This window comes from Oreochromis niloticus, linkage group LG7 (genome assembly GCF_001858045.2).
Source record: "Oreochromis niloticus isolate F11D_XX linkage group LG7, O_niloticus_UMD_NMBU, whole genome shotgun sequence".
Lineage (NCBI taxonomy): Eukaryota > Metazoa > Chordata > Actinopteri > Cichliformes > Cichlidae > Oreochromis > Oreochromis niloticus.
The window spans coordinates 32,272,059-32,289,022 of record NC_031972.2 but is presented as its reverse complement, the minus strand read 5'-3'; the positions used below and the strand labels follow the sequence as shown (position 1 = coordinate 32,289,022).

Below are 16,964 nucleotides of genomic sequence, written 5' to 3'. Positions count from 1 at the left end.
GTCCATCTCCTGATCTCTCACGCTCTCACTCTCCTCCCACTTTCACGGAACTTTACAAATCTGGTAAATTGGGGTCATAAATGTGATGATTTTAATACTGTTCTAAGATGTCAGTCCAGTCCACTGCTTTGTACAAGACAGTATTTGTTAACAACTGCTAGTTTTGTTCAATACCCAAAGAAAACTCTTCATTTACAACAGCACCTGAAACGTAATGATAGCTATAAAATGCAGTTCTGACATTCATTGCCAACGGATAGCATAAGAAAAAATTAGAGTAGCAATTTCTTTGTAGGTGACTGTAGGTGTCAAAATCTCTGTACCTACAGTACACATGCAGATCTAAAGTTCTATCATTGTTATACTTCACTACACATGGACATTGATCTGGTCAGTAAAGTAGCTGAGGGGGTTGTTAAACAGTTTCATCTGCTTTGGTGTACATTTTAGTTTGGCATTCCATTAGGATCAATGACACTACTGTTAGCGATACCTGGACCTTACAGTGTTTCCAGAGCCCAGTTCCTCCAGGCTGGCACATCAGTACATGCCATTGCCAGAAGGTTTGCCGTTTCCTCCAGCAGTCTCATAACCATGGAGGAGATTCCAGGTAATAGGCAGTTACTGTAGCAGAGCTGGGCAGGCCTGTAGAAGGTACTTAACCCATTAGCAGGACCAGTATCTGCTCCTTTGTGCAAGGAGCAGAGTTGCATAATGACCTCCAGCAGGCCACTGGTGTGAACGTCTGACCAAACAATCAGAAGACAGCTTCCAGAGGTTGACCTGAGGGTCCAACATCCTCTAGTAAGCTCTGTGCTCACTACACCGTGGAGTACGACTTACATCTGCCACTAGTGGGACGATGAAGGAAAACCACTGACTGGCCCCACACTCACCTGTGTTAAATCCAATAGAACACCTCTGGGACATTATGTTTCAGTCTAAATCTGGGAGATGATCCCCTTAGACTTCATTCATTGTCTCATTAGGAGATTTCTCCAACGTTTACAGGCACACATACAAGCACGTGGCGGGACAAACGGAGTACCAATGCTGCCAGGCTGCACCTCTGTCCATCCCTGGTTCCGACCTGGGATTTTCCCCCCCCCCACCCCCACTCAGATCTGATTTTGTGTGTTCTTAAAATGTTCCTTTCAGTTTTTTTTTTTTAAAACAGCATAGTTTATGAAAGCAACTTGTGAGCTGGTAACTTGGCACACCGTCTTGGCCAAACATGGTAATTTCTGGCTCATCAAAAATGGTCAATATCGATGATTTGACATAATGTTGCAGCATCTATGTCCATCTTTTATACAGTATATGGTTTCAAGCCTCACTGAAAAATTTATTTTGAGGCTCGGAGGGGAACCGTCGTTTCTTTGACTCAACTTAAACTAATCAGGCATCTGATTATTTGAGGGTTTCCAGCTTGCAAGAGATCCAGAAGACACTCAAGGATCCTCCACAGTATGGACAAACTAAATTAACCTGCTGCCACCCTGAGCCAACTGTGGATGAACAGATGGATTTTACATAATAAATAATATTACTGTTTGTTTTCTAAAAACAAAAAACTGGAAAGCAAGGCATCTACTGTTCCCATCAGTCAATTAAAAGATTTTTGGTTTTAAGACAAAGTTTGGTTATTTCAGCTGATACGATCTTGGGAAAGATTTTCCCCTGTTGTTCAGAGCGCTCCTTAAATGCATCACAACAAACCTCGATTTTCAAATATCTGATGTAGCCTTCCTTCAGATGCAACATAGACTTTTGCATTTTAAATCTCTGCCTTAATCCAAGTGTGTGTTTGATGCAATTATAACTCAAGTAGTTAGGTGGAGATTAATCCTTCCTTCAGTTAAACAGGGATAAAAAGATGGAGGCAAACTCCGTTTCGCGACCCACTTCCCTTTACATACATGCATCCTCATGTTTGCCCCTGATCTGACCGAGGGCAGATTAAACTGTGCTGGAAGCAGAGGAGGAGAGTTTAAGTCATTACATACAGCAGAGTCAGTCCTGCTTGTGGTGATTGTCATTTGCTGCTAAAGAAAGTTCTAATTATAAAAGAAAAGAAAGCTTTAAGGACTTGTAACTGGTAGTTCAGGGGCTCCCTAATAATTATCTAGGAAATTGAGCATGCTCCTCATTTATCTGATCCACCTCTAACTCGCTGTGTGCTGCTGAGGACTTTAATGACTGCAGCGGCGAGTCCTTAGACTTGGATAAAAGTTGTTCTGTTACTACTACCTGTTCCAATTGGTCCAGGGGAAGGTGCGCACACACATGCATTAACGTTTTTAATTCTCTTGCACCCAAATTTAACCTTATAATTTGCTTTGAGCTTTGGAGTATGAGAAAACTACATATTTCTCCAGTTATGCTTTCAGTAAATGCACTGCAACTTTAAACAAGAAAACACTAGAATATAGCATCTAATCCACTAAATTTCTGGCATATCCATCTGGCCAGTTAAGTCAGAGTTGGTGGTTAATGAGCTGGTTTGTTTTAATGAAGGTGCACTACAGGGGCAACAATGAGAACCCCCAAAACAGGAATGGTTTTACAGGTGGAGGCCAATCACATTTTTCCCCCTCATCCTGTTTTTTTCTTTTGGAGAGAGTTTTGCATTTGGCTAAGGTCAGTGTCACTACTGCAAGCAAGCAGTTGTGCAAGTAGTCCAATCCTCCAGGATGGCACATCAATGTGTGCCATTGTCAGGTTTGCTCTCTCCCCTTAGATTTAAGATCACGGAGAAAATTCCAAGAGAGCTAGACAGAAGGAATGTATCTGTTCCTTTGTGCATGAAGGAACAGGATGAGCACAGCAAAATGACCTTCAGCTGGGTACTGCTGAGACTATCTGAACAAAAACTGACTTCATAAGGGTCGCCTGAGGACCCAACATCCTCTAGTGGGCCTACTGTTCACTGCCTGGGATTTGCCATAGCATAACAGAATTGGCACACAAAACTGATCTTTTGTGCTTTTCACAGATGTGCTCGTGGTGAACTGGCTCATGTGACAGACGTCTGGAGACACCATGGAAACCTTGCTTAGCATCACCTGTTTGGTGGGTCTGTGATAGTCTGGGGAGGAATACCCATGCAGGGACGTACAGATCTTTACAATACCACGACTGCAATCAAGTATTGGGATGAAATCCTTTGACTCAGACTTCATGCTGATGCAGTGGGTCCTAAGCTCCAGGTTCCTGCTGGTGCACAACATTACATCCATACTATATCTGCATGATGCTGGGCAATGGTTAACAAAGTTACAACTACTGTTGTAATATCAGTCATGTCCTACTGGGATTTTAGCATTTGTCAAATCAGCAAACGTAATGTTGTGCTTGCTTTGTAGAATAATCAGCTCTGCTGAGTGAAATTCTGATATTTTGCCTGCAACCTACCACCTCTAGTTTTCTTGATAACCAAGACTTGACAAAAGAAAAGATTTTTACAGCTCAGGAATAGGCTTTAAAACAGCCCACAAATCAGTGGGTGAGGTCATAGAGGCCATATACCACACACAAAACATTTACGCATGACAAAAAGAACAAGATTTTCTGAGCAAAGTTGTGGATTAAATTTTAATTCCGAAGTGATTCGCAGATCAGTTTCTTCACAGATACAGTCTTCCCGTTTTATTCGTGTCCCCCCTTCTTTGTACAAGGCTAGAAAAAGTTCACAGCAACAGCACAAACATACAAAATAGTTTTACCAAATTCATTGTGTTTTGTTTTTTCCTTCTTAAATACATCTGAGCCGTTGGTATGATGCCCAACCATAGCAAAAAACTGATCAAGTCAAATGTATACAATCTTATTTACACAAGGAGCATTTGATCAAAGTGCATTGAAGAGTCCTGATTGACGATCATGTCCAAAGGATGGGCAAATATGTACAGTGTTTACAAAAGCTGTAACCATGTAAGCAGCATAATAATAACAATAATAATGATGATAATAATAATAATAATAATAATAATAATAATAATAATAATAATGATGATAAGAAGAAGAAAATGCCTGTAAGAACGCATTCTAAGAGGTGGTGATGGCAAGAAAACACTTAAATTAATGAAAGAAAACTTAGATTTTAAATATTACTGCCCAAACATGATCGTACATAAATATTCACATCTGAGGAAGCCACAAATAAAGTCTGGACCACATCCTCTCCCCATTAAAGCCTTACTTCTAAAGGACCCTTGACCCCTCGTGTTTCGTGCAGTCTTCAAACATTTGCCGTGTCGGGTTCTGGGATCCCAGATCCTGTTTCAAGTTCTGGTTTTAAGACAGTTTACCGAAATAAATCTTGCATCCACAAAACCCCACGAGGAGGAGATCAAACTGACAATTCATCTCTCTCAACTGTTGCGACACGAAGGCGGCAAGCTCCTTAAAGAGGGCGGGGCAAAGAAATGACTGGAAAATGTCTGCGGCCCAAAAATAATGAGAAAAAAAAATCCTTACAACTTTGGATGTGGAGTGAAACCAGTCGGGACAGAATTCATTGCAATATTTACATAATAAATAACATTTCCTCTTCACCACACACAGTGGTTTAATGTACTTCAGAAGGCATGTGGTCGTACTATAAGGTCTGCTGCTGCTGCTACGGTCAAGCGTCGGCACTGGAACGAGGCGGCGCGGTGTGACCGTGAAAAATAAAAAAGACCCAACATGATCAGGATAAATCATCCTCTGTGCTCACTATCGAAATCTGGAGGAAGATGAAGGGAGGGGGAGGAGAGAGGAAGACCGGTTTAGAAAGGCTCACAACAACAGCACTTTAAAGGCTCATTCATTCAAAGCTGCACCGTCTGCTGCATTCATGAAGTAAGACAGTGTGCTGGTTTAAAGGGAAGGTGTGTGCTGCAGGTATTGAACTCATGTTGCCTTTTGAAACATCTGCTGCAGCTGTGAGGGCGACAGCAGAGGCTCGTGTCCATCTTGTGGCCCCGGTCGGGCTTAGGTTAATCTGTTTAATCTGTATACGGAGTGATGCGCTTTGCAGACGGCCAACAATGAACATTAAGGATTACTACGGGCCACAAGGTCGTGGTGAGAGTGGAGGTCATTAACATGCAGGCTCCATCTTCCGAAGCCTGGCTGGAATAATTTAAGCTGCTCAGAAACTGCAGCTCGTGGTTATTTTCACCTTCGCTGAGGAGGTTACGTGATTGGTTCAGTTCATTTGTTGGGAGGATTACACAAAACGCTGGCTAGGTGTATGAGGGGGTAAAAAACAGGCATTGTTAAGGACAACTTCACAAGGACTCGAGCCCTTTACCACTGCCCACGCCTGGTTGCCAACTGACTGATTGCATGTACAGAGCGATGGTATTGTTTGCATAAATAAGCAGCTGCGCGTTTTAGTTACTCTGGTGATTTGAGGCCATGTTTATTTACAGCTCCAATAATTTATGAGTAAATTGAGCTAACATTTTGTAAGCGATTGCTCACAACCTAAGGTGGCAGGTGCACCGAGTTATTCCTGGTTTGGTTTTATTTGCTTAGAATTGTTTATTTCGATGCCTTACATACCAACATGCGAATCAAAGCTCCCTTACATAAAAAAGGAAGCCGTTTCAACTGTTCCTGCAGCTGCGTCTGAGACCTTTACAGAGCTTCACCAACAAAATGTCTGAAGCTGGAATTTCCAAATTCCCAGTCTGAATTTCATCTGGAACACACTGTTAATCACTACCCTGAGTTAACGTTGTTCTTGGATTCTTCACTCACCGCGGGGTACGTGTGTCCTACATTGGCGCCGTGCCTCGTGATGTCAATGTTGAGGTCTTCTTCTGTGGTCTTCAGGTAGACTGGGTTGTCAAAGTTCATGCTCTTCTGGTTCTTCAGCTGCCAGTTCCTCCACATCAGGTAGCCGCCTGCTGCCGCCATCGCCAGTAGCACTGAGAGGAGACAAACAGTCAGGAGTCAAATCACCCCACCAAAAAAGTGCCAAGGATTTGAAATGAGGATTTTAATTAGTTTGCACAAGTGTGTGGGTGGCATCTACTCACAGACGGGTAGTATGGCCCAGGCAGCAGCAGAACCTCTGGCTGTTGAATTCACTTGAATTGACGTGCTCACATTGGCTTCTGAAAGAAAACAAGGCACATGTCAACAGCCAACACGTTTAAAAACATTTCCTTAGTCACTTTGACTACCAGTTAGGTTTCCAATCAAGAAGCAGAATAAAGTGAAAATCCAAAATCATTAGTGAAACTAATTTTGGCAACTGGTTTTTAACCTTTTAAAGAAAACAGCATCTGAAGAGCATTTCCCCAGTCTACTTTACCCAGTAAGTTCTTGTATCAGTGTCAAGTGAGGGCGGAAAAGAAGCTCGGCTGAATGCAGTAACAGGCCTCAGGAGAAGAGAAGGTTTGATTTGCTCGTACTACCAGCTGGCCCGCTTTGCTGTCAACTGTGAAACCATTAAATTCTTGCAACCTGTCAACATTTTGGTTCAGAGTAAAATATTGAAACTACTCCTGGCCTCATCCTTTCAATGCATTCATACCTCACCCTTCAAATCAGCGTAAACCATCATTTTGGAGCGCTGATCGCATATGTGACAAAATCAGTAGAGGTAATCAAAGTTCAATCTGTCCAAATCTTTGGTTTGATTTATTAAAGCTAGAACCAACATCCTTAGCTTCACTTTGTTTACCAAATATCAGCTCCAATCATTATGCTGCAATAAATACCTTGTTGATCAAAGCAAAGCAAAACACACAGACTCATATACGAGAAATAGTCTGTTCAAGAAGATTTCAGTCTGAGATCCAGATTCACTTGGATAAAGAGACTGTAGGGGATTTTGTTTAGCTTTTGTGGACAAAGGTATAAGCTCAGACTTCTCTTGTTCCATGTGGGACACGCTGAATTTAAGCCATTATTCTATATTTAAAAAACAAAAGCAGAAAAACAAAAAACCCCAAAAACAAACAAAAAAAACCAAACACAGGTAAAGTTCTACAATTCACCAGCATACGTGGTTTTTAAAGTTTAGTTTCTATGACATGTCAAAAAAAAAAAAAAAAGTCAGGAGTAAACTGGAAGCTCTTTAACTGCTTATTGCAGTTTAAATAAATAAAGCATTTCCAGAAGAAGAAAGTGTGTTTGGAGCCGCGTCAAACTAAACTAGAGCTTGTGTCTTTATGGTAATGAAGGATATCAGAACAATGCAACAGTGTTTTGCAGCAACAATGGAGCTCCGTGACAGAAGAAGAGGATATAGCAGGCTTTGGATACTGGGCCATGATTTGGTAGGAGGATTAATTCATTGTTCTGTCGTTTGCTGGTAGTCCATTTTTCTTTGATTTTTGACATCCTGCAACACCTCATCTAAAAATAGGACATTAATCAAAATGTTCAGGACTGCAAGACTTCTTTGACTCTTCGTGTAAGCACAAATTTTATGCTCTTCCAAGAAAGCTGAGATCACAGTTTGAAAAGAAGCGTTGGGGTGGGGGGGCAGTCTGAGAATTGCTGATTCCTGCTCCTCTTGCACAACTTCATTTCTTGATGATGCCTGAAGGATTTGTGCTACAATCCCTTTGTGTTGCAGTAATATAACAGTCACGTCTTAATTACCAGATTATGCCAAACTTTAAATGGGAAAGTGATTTTAGTGATGAAGCCTCCTTGTTCCTGCCACTAGGTGTTGCTCATGTGCTGTGCTCTTAATAGCGTATTGAACTGTGGTTTAATCAGCTGAAACAGAGGCAAACAACAGCTTTTACCTCCAACTACAGCATAAAAAACCCTCCATGGTCAAATTGCCTATATGAGATTCATGAGAACAAGCTCCAATTTAGAAACTGGGAGGATCTCATCAGCAGTCCTTGTGTTACCGATTAGGGCTGCTGTATGCATTTTTAGCATTTTACAGAGGATTAGAACAAAGTTCCTGAAGTTGCTGGAGTTGTTTATGCAGTAATCACATTTTAGACCTTGTGAGTCTGATATGTTTGACACATGGCCGACAATTCACACATCCAACATAAGAGTGCAGCGCAGTGCCCGCTTTGTTTCCAACAAATGTTAAACATGTGACACCCTCTTGACTATTTCTTACAACTACCTGAAATCAGCCCACTGCATTTATAAAACAAAGAAACAAACCAAACACCTATTGCGCATCATTAGCACAGATAAAGACCAAAGCACAAGCAGAAGCTAGCATTACAGATGTGAAAAAAAAGCAAGCCCCAAGCGGTTAAAAATCTCCACAGCACCATGGACACAAGAAACCTTTAATTTTGGCTTTAATCAAACAAAAAGCTGATTAAATGAGTAGGTTGGGGAAGGATGGGATGTACCCAAAAACATTTAAGACAGATGTTCCCCAGTTAACAATTCAAATGAAAATGCCTCCTTGATCCATGGTGAGGGAGGAGAAAAGCCTGTTTGTTTTTTTTTTTTAATTCACTTTTGAATGAAGCCCAACATGCTTTAAAGCGAGCCACCAGCGAGCCAGAGACAAACGCAGTGCAGGCGTCAGCTGACGGTTTTACCTGGGGGTGGCTGTATTAGAGCTTTCCCAGCATCCTTTGAAGGACCTTTGAAAGTAGGGTCTGTACAGAGAGAGCCAAGAATCATGGTTTTGACGACAGCGAACGCACACAAACTTCACAGAGGGTGTCCTATTTTTTAAAAACCAAACAGCACACATGCAAGCAGGCCTTCTTTGAATATAGACCAGATCTCAGGAGACTAAGCTAGTAAATAAATGCTCTGAAGCACTGATCCACTTTTGTTCAGCGAGAGGAAAGCTAAGCTAAGTAGAGAACCATCACAACGGCAGCAATGTCACATCTTGAATTAAGATTACTCTTGTGGTTCTCCTGCTTTGATATGATGAACGCTGGACAAGTGAGAGCACGACTCTCAAAGGCAATTTAGCAGATTCAAAGCTGCAGCGCACTATAAAAATGCATCAATCAGGACGTCTCTACCAGCATCTGTACAACCAGGAAGGACAGCTACAGCAACAATAAAACCTTTATGGCTGGATCAATATGCTCTTGATTAGCAGAGGCAGCAGTGTTAGGATGTCTCAGGGCTTGAATGAACAAGTCAGACTGAAAAAGCAATATTAACACAGTCAAGACCAAACTAAAGCAGTTTCCAAAACCTTTATCTACCACAGAAAAACACTTTCAGATCAGTCACTGTCATTTAGAAAACTGGCAAAGATTAAAATTGGAATTGAACCCCCGTAACCTTGTGTGAGGCCATTAATCCTTTTGTTTGCAATTATATTGACTCAGACTGCACAATATTTTTGTCCATTATGATGCAACTGTCAGGTTGAAACTTCCCTTTTCCATAACAGACCAGTTTTTCTATGACACTTGTCATATGTCATGAGGAAGGTGGGGCTAGCTGGATGGCTATAAACAGTCAATGGGAAACAAAAGCAAATGTATAATTGGGAGGCAAAATGTACACAGCTCTGGTTTTACATCATTAGGCTCAAATGCAGTCATTTTAGAAAAACTCAGATTGCAGATTTCCATTTTCATCATGGAACAACCTACATACGTAACCCTGACCATTGACGGGTTGATCAAAGTCTCAGGTAGGTTATACAAGCTTCAGCTAACATAACCCCGAGCATAGCCTTAAGTAGAGATGAGCAACATGCCACATGTGTCCGATAAGCTCACCTCTTTCCTTCCAACACCAAATATCTCCTTTCCAAAACTCCATCTCCAGACCCTAGAAAGGTTTTATACTTCAACATGTCAATATGTCCACACACACAAAAAGAAAAAACACAAACAAAAACAAAAGCACCTGCAAACTAAGGATCATCTTTGAGGCTTTGGTTCAACTTTACTTTTTGGGCACACAGGAAAAGCCAGGAACAAGCCCTCAGCCTTCAAATCTGCAGAAGGGTAAAGCAAGTGTTTGCCACTCTCCTTTGACTTTACATACATTTGACTAATCCAATAATCAGTAAGTTCCAAATGCAATGAAAACATATCTGATGAATGGCAAGGAAGTTTAGGAGAGTCTGTAAAACACTGGTGGTCTTAGTATGTATTTTGCCTAACATCAACAGCCTGTCAGTTTTATAGGTTTGTGTGTGAACGGCAAGAGAAAAAAAAAAAAAAAAAGCATATTTAATTAGACAATGTTTCATTCAGATAATTCAGAAAGTTTAGATACAATATTGGCAGCTTTATAGAAAGATGGGACCTGTGATGAATGATACCAAATGATAAACAGTGGAACCAAGTCTCAGCAGAGCTGGAAAATCCATGAAATGCGCTGTATTTCAGCCTGAGATGGTGCAGTCTGAAGCAAAAAGACTCCCCAGTTGCCTCTAAAGACTTATACGAATCCCTTGGTAGTAGTTTGAGGACCAAACCCTGAAGTGAAGAGCAATGCTTATTACTTTTTTCCTCTCACTAACAAGATTAGGGCCGGTCCAAACTGCAGCCGCACAATGCTCTACAGTTCCCCATTCGGTCCAGCTGCGACGGCTGTAAAATGGGATAAATGTGTTATCTGCTGGTTTAGTAAAGAGCAACGAGGCCTTTGACAACGAAGCCTTTGAATACGAGGAAGGAGGAGGCGCTTTCAGCGAGTGACAGGCATCCCATTTTAACTCCTCCCAAACTATTCTCACTCTTTATTAACAGGACAGACAGGTGTGAAAATACAGTTTCATATAAAGACATTAACAAAAACTCTATACAAACAGGTCTGTACAGAATCACATGCTCATAGCTGCAAGCACATAGATGCCAAGGAGATAAAGACAAGTATGCACTCACATCCTGCCAGTCAGGGTGGTACATTCAGTTATTAGAGTGGCTGTAAAGAGTCTGGAGACCGCTCGAGGTTCCCTAACAGTCTATGAGATGGTGACTCTGGCTGCAGGGATTCTCACTACACGAAGGTCTTGTATATCTGCAAAGAACGCAGGCTGTAAAGTCTGCTGCAGAGCACCAGGAATTTACTGGTGCACAGTTCATGGCATCAAAGCTTTAATGACCCAAATGCCAACTGGGAATCTTCATAACCACAGTATTACCCACCACCATCATGCAGAAGACACCGTTACATGCCCCTCTTCGACCCCAGCAGCCTCAATCTGCATGCTCAGCAATGTCGGATGCTGGACTAAAACTTTCTAACTACAGCAGTGATAAATCCATGTTCTACCACCCTGACACTATACAGCTGTGGTTCAAGCTTTTTCTGAATGACCCACCAAAAGCTGAATTAGAGCTCATGCCCCACACTTCAATTTTTAAATCAAATGAGCAAAACAAAAAGCATCCAAGTTGAATTTAAGTTAACAAATTTACCTGCACTTTTCTCTTTTCATTCTAGCTGACCATCTAGAATTCATCTTATAAGTTACAGAAGAGAAACTGAACAGAATCTCAAGAGAAAGGACCTGTTGTGGATGCTTCCTCCTTTTGCACTGGGAGCTTCATAAAGTGTTCCTAAAGGGCCACCACTGACACATGAGCCAATTCTCCGTCTGCTGCAAGCTCAGGTTATAGTGGCCCTCCAGCTTGCAGCACATCTTTAAATCACCAGCTACACTCCAAGACTGTACAGCTGGAGGAGGCCTGAGCCTCTCTGGAGAGGCAGCTGAATGGATCAAGTTTGAAAAGTCTGGAACCTGCTGCAGGGAGCTGGGATTATGCTGAGCTCAGTGAGTGCCCACTCAAGCATATTTAAAATCAGCTGGAAACTGTTGAACAGTTTTATTTGACTGAACCAGCGAGTTTCCCTTTCACAAGCTCTCGCCTTTAACCTTTAGACCATTACAGACCTGACCTGCTGTGCATGAGGCCAAGGGACTGATAAAAATTCACCAATATATATTTAAAAAAAAAAAATAGATCTGAGGAAAATGAAACTTGTAGAACCACCAGATATCATACACTAAGAAAGAAAAGCTGTAAAAACTGTCAAAACTCCCAGAACTCAAAAATAAGGAGGGAAGTGGAGAAGAGTCTTAAAGAAAGCCGAACAGGCTAACTAGAGAGACTTTCACACTGGAGGACAGGAGTGCAGAGAGTTGTCACGGAGATATTCCAGTACTTTGTGTACACCAGTGTCTCGGTCTACAGCTTGAGTCCAATTAGGAGAGAGTTTGTGTGCTGAATTCGGCTGTCAGGTTCCTATCTGACAGTGCTTCACTATGAAAAGGATAATCTGTGGGAGCAAAGAAAGGAGCTGGACTGCTCAAGACAGAAACAACTAAGGGAAAGGGACAGTGTTTCTAGGCAACCTTTCCAGGCAAATAAAAAGGAGGCAGAAGGAGAGAAGGGCTGCAGTTTGATTTTTAGTGCACTAGTTCAATTCTTACAATTCTCACATCTAAGAGTAACAAGCACACTGGTACTTGGCCATTTCTGGTGTCCAAACTCCTTGCTTTCAAAGTTAAAATAAATCTTACAAAGTTGATGGAAATTTGAGTGCCGATGCAAGCAGATGTAGTCTTGCTCGAGACAAGTTTCAAGCGAAGTTTTCAGTTTTTTTGCAACATCTGCAGTCACATTAAAGCCATCTCAGCTCTATTGTCAAAGTACAGAGACAAGGTTAAACTACAGTAGTGCCAGTAGAACCATCTGAAAAGGTACCAAACAGTGGGAGTGTTGAGTTCTAAGGATCTGTGCTTGAACCTGCTTTCGCTATAATATCTCAGAATATGGAAGAATATATGCAGGTCCATAACTAAAGTCAAAGAGTTACTGAAGAACCCTGTGAAGTGATTAGGGTCCCATATGATCATTAAATGGTAGCTGCCTGCAAATATATTACATGTAGGTTCCATATACAGGCTTGTTAGATCCATCTCAGCACCATGCTGTGCATCTTAAAGCACGAGCCTCAGTAAAAGAAAGGAACAGGAGTGTCTGCCTTCATTTTATCAGTGTACCACAGTGTAAGGTTTCTCTGCAGCCGTCTCAAAATAAAACAGACAATACAAAAATCAGCCAACAGTCTCATCCAGAGCACAAAGCACACTTCAGTGAAGTGATCAGACGAAAAAAAATTGAACATTTTCCCTGAAAGCAATGCTTTAATTACTAGTAAGTAAAACTGTGTTGCACAAGTATGCAATTCAAAGGACCAATAAAAATGAGAAAGTAGGAGATGTTTATTGCACTGCCACATGTAATGCTTCTGCTACAAAACTAACCCATCTTCTCAATGTCAAACTAAACTCCTGCAATAGTTACTGTTAATATTTACTGAAGTCTACAGAAGTTCAAGCAAAGGATGTGTCAGTGTCTTATGTAGTTTAACTAGATGTCTACAAAAGGGGAACCAGCAGTTAAACAACTGAACTGGAGAATATTTGATCCCAGTGCCAACAAAAAAAAAATCAAAAAAAAAAAAATCAAGGGGCCGGTGAAATCCTTCATAATCAAGGTTCAAAAGTTCAGAGTACAAGTTTATTTCCTAAGGATGTCGCAGCAGTGACACCGTTGTGGTTTCCCATTCTGATGTTCATTTCATAATACTGTGCAAGTCTTTCATGAAGCTGGCACAATCAACCTTTTCCATTATTCATGTCAAGATTAAGCCAATCCAGCATTTTCTTTTTAAAAACCAGTCATCCCATCAATCTGTAAGCATAGTTCAACTATGATAGTCTGGTTAATACTGAATGGAGGGGTAACACAGTACAGTTTGTGTACTTGGTTTTTTTTTTTTATTTTATTTTTTTTAGGGCTTCTTCATAATTTATTATGTTTCTTTGGTTCCAGCTTTTGTTTTGGGTATGTAGTTGCATTTTCTAAGTTATTTAATAATATTTGTCCCTGCTCAGGGATTGTAGATGGAAATTAGTCTCGTCACTTCATCTCTCATGAAATTAAGGTTTTAGTTTTATTCCTCATCAGAAACAAAAACAAAATTTTGGCCTGGGGCCATTTTCATAACTTGGACCCATTAGGCTCAGCAGTGGTAAATGTCTTGAATTATAATTAAACTATGGTAGGAGTTTGTATTTGGCCCTTTTGACCCCATTTCACATAATGTTGCTGGTGTTACGAGCCAGGCCCAGTATGATGTGGGCTGTGGTATGACTGGTATGCACGGAGTCTTAACTCAGGATGCTGAATTAAGAAAAGCTTCATTCATCCATCAAGGCTGGCACGTTTGTGTGACAACTGAATCACATGCAAGGCCTTTTCATACAAACGCCATTTTCAGATTCTGCATTCAGAATCAGAGATAAAACAGCTGCACTGCATTTGTAAAAACCGGTTATGCCTTTTTATGATAACAGAAATAAATCAGGAGTCAATATATTTGTCAATAAAGAACAAAGACTGCAATAGTGTCAAATAACTCATTGTCCCAAAGGGTTGAGGTCAGAGCTCTGGAGGGGTAAACTGAAGCATCGACTCGGAACAAACCAAATCCCTGCAATCGGTTTCCAAAATCTTGTGGCAGATCTCACAGCAGCCGAGGCCGGCCACAGACTTGAAAACGTTAAACGAGAGCATTTAAAAACGAAATGAAATCATTTAACAGTCTCATGGTTGGTGTTGTGCCCATTCAGCTGCCACAGTCACACTCAGTGCAGAGAAATGAAGACTGCACAGGGTGGGACTTAACCCCCCAGGAAAAAAGAGCCGGGGGTTACTTTCAGCAGCAAAACGCAACAATTGAGTGGAAGAAGGATCAACGTCAGGATCCGACACAATTCAGCTGTCAGGATGAAATACTTCCCAACACAGGAGGAGACGAAGCTGCAGCTGAGATGTGAAGGAGGATGATGTTGAGACTTGCCAAAAAGAGGCGCTGAAAAACTGGATCACAACACCGAGTGACTCAGCTACTGTTCAGCTGTCAGACTACTAATACAAACAGACAGCTGGGTTTTTGGCTGGCATGGATACAGATAGAAACCAAGACACACAGCGGGAGCACACACCATGGAAACATGCTTGGAAAACCGTAGAATTACACTGAATTTATTCCGTCTTTCAGCTGATTTTGTGTTTTGGTGGCTAACCTGTGAAACCTAAGCTCCATTTTACCTTTTCTTTAATAGAGTCACATTTGAAATGAGCAGCAGGGAGTATGAAGCAGAAAGAAAGGGAAACAATTGGCTTTAAATCACAGGTGGGTGTGAACACAATGAGCAGGTGTACCCATTCTGAGAACCACTGAGGTTTGGCACCTTCCTGCTTTCCATTTTTCCTAATACTTTTATGCAGTATTAATGTCTTACTAATTTTATTGTGTTTTAGGGCTTCAAATCTCCAAAACTACAAAAACAGCAGAGCTTCTAAACCCACTTTGCTGGAGATTCACAATAGTGACTGAAATGAGAACTGACAGGAGTGTGCACAATTTTCTCACAATTCATCAGGAAACCACTCTACCTCTGATGGGATGTTCCTGCTGCTGAATAACTTTGTTTCTCTTCATGTAAATCTGAAGATTTTCCTCCATGTTCTCTTTCCATGTTGCAACTAATACAATATTTCATTTTGTTTAGATTTACACCGCATTTGCATTTTTTAAGATCACACAGTCCAGGGTTTCCATCAGCATATTTCAAGCCTGGCAGCCCACAGGACCAAAGCACTGGGAGTGGTTACCATTTATTTTTAAGATGCTTTTACATAAGAGCTACAAGTTCAGGAAGTAGGCAAGCAAGCATTCACTTATGTTCTTGACAACCCTACATTACTTTTTACTTCATGCTGCAAGTGGGGGAAAAACAAAAAAGAAAAAGAAAAACAAAGTAGTGTGCTTGTGAAGAAGCAGTAATGTGAGAACCACAAATAGCTCTGCTGTTCCACTAATCCACACAGTAGGTCATGTGGTTGGCCGTGCAGCTTTTATTGAACAAGACCATCTGACCAGACTAAAAGTAGGAAAACACTTAAAACATTTCAATCTAGAGGCTGGACACTGCCCAAATACTGCATGTATCATCTCAAGCCATCACTCATAAGCATGCAGTGTTGTGTTTAACGTTCATGACAAGTCAATGTCGTTAGCTCACCGAGTGTGTAGCTAATGTTTATGCAACACCAGCAGCATTGTTTTCACTAGCAAAGATCCACCCTGTCTGGTTTTTGTCAGGCCTGGGGTACCGTCTCCAGAGTCTTGACTCCCTGTTTAAAAATGGTGACTGCAACCAAATTCTGTTGCGTATACAAATTACTGACAGTTGCTAACACGAGATAAATGCAGAGAACAGAACATCGCCTTTGCATGGGATAGATGTTAATAATCACAGTATGTGTGAAAATGCTTGTCCAAACATGAGGAGAGATCATTAAAGAGGTGGATGTAGTTCATGTCACCAAAACAAAACCGGATGGCATCTTTACAAGCGCTGTGACCGTTTTACAGTACAAGCTTGTACGCAGATCATGACTTGTACCATTAGACTTTATAAACAACTGCCGCTGGCACACTTCAGATATATCTGAATACTGCTCGTACTTCAAATGCTCACAAATGAATCATTAGTACAGTATTTGTTTCAATTATATAAACATGTCAAAATGTATGTCGTAGCATTCAAGTTCGCAGCTCTGGTGAGATTTGCTCCAGGGTTCAGGTGTAAACACAGATGAAGTGCCAAAACAAATCAAGAACTCACGGGTGCCGTGACTCACCAGGTCTGCAGCGCAAGCCGTCAGCAGTCAGCTCCTGCCCCTCGGGACACACGCAGGTATATTTGGGGGAGTGTTTGTTGATCTGTGGTGCAGGCAGGCACATGTAGCTGCAGCCTCCATTTTCACCTTTCTCCAAGCACCAGTTAGTACCTGCACACAAGAGTCAGCAGCTCTGATCAGACTGATCTGAGGGGCAAATTAAAGCTAATCAAACCATTTCAGTTAACAAGTGTCACATGGGTACATTAAATCCACAGTGAAAGGAGCTTTAACACCCTCTTCTACTATGAAGTATATCCACAGGCTGACTGAACAAAATTA

General features: G+C 41.4%; 1 protein-coding gene across 2 annotated transcripts in view; it reads right to left on the bottom strand.

Annotated features, from left to right (window-relative positions):
* Positions 1-3,566: 3,566 nt before the first annotated feature.
* The window catches only part of vldlr (very low density lipoprotein receptor), a 63,527-nt gene continuing 50,129 nt past the window's right edge, over positions 3,567-16,964 (bottom strand). Inside the window, exons 16-20 of one of the 2 annotated variants that reach the window (XM_005470472.4) lie at positions 16,644-16,793; positions 8,532-8,591; positions 6,033-6,110; positions 5,752-5,921; positions 3,567-4,729 (exon numbers count right to left, since the gene is read on the bottom strand). In XM_005470472.4, coding sequence (XP_005470529.1) covers positions 4,694-4,729; positions 5,752-5,921; positions 6,033-6,110; positions 8,532-8,591; positions 16,644-16,793 — 494 coding nt within the window. In that variant the 3' untranslated portion in view covers positions 3,567-4,693. The remainder of the gene's footprint in view (positions 4,730-5,751; positions 5,922-6,032; positions 6,111-8,531; positions 8,592-16,643; positions 16,794-16,964) is intronic. The other variant, XM_019361316.2, reaches the window with a different exon arrangement.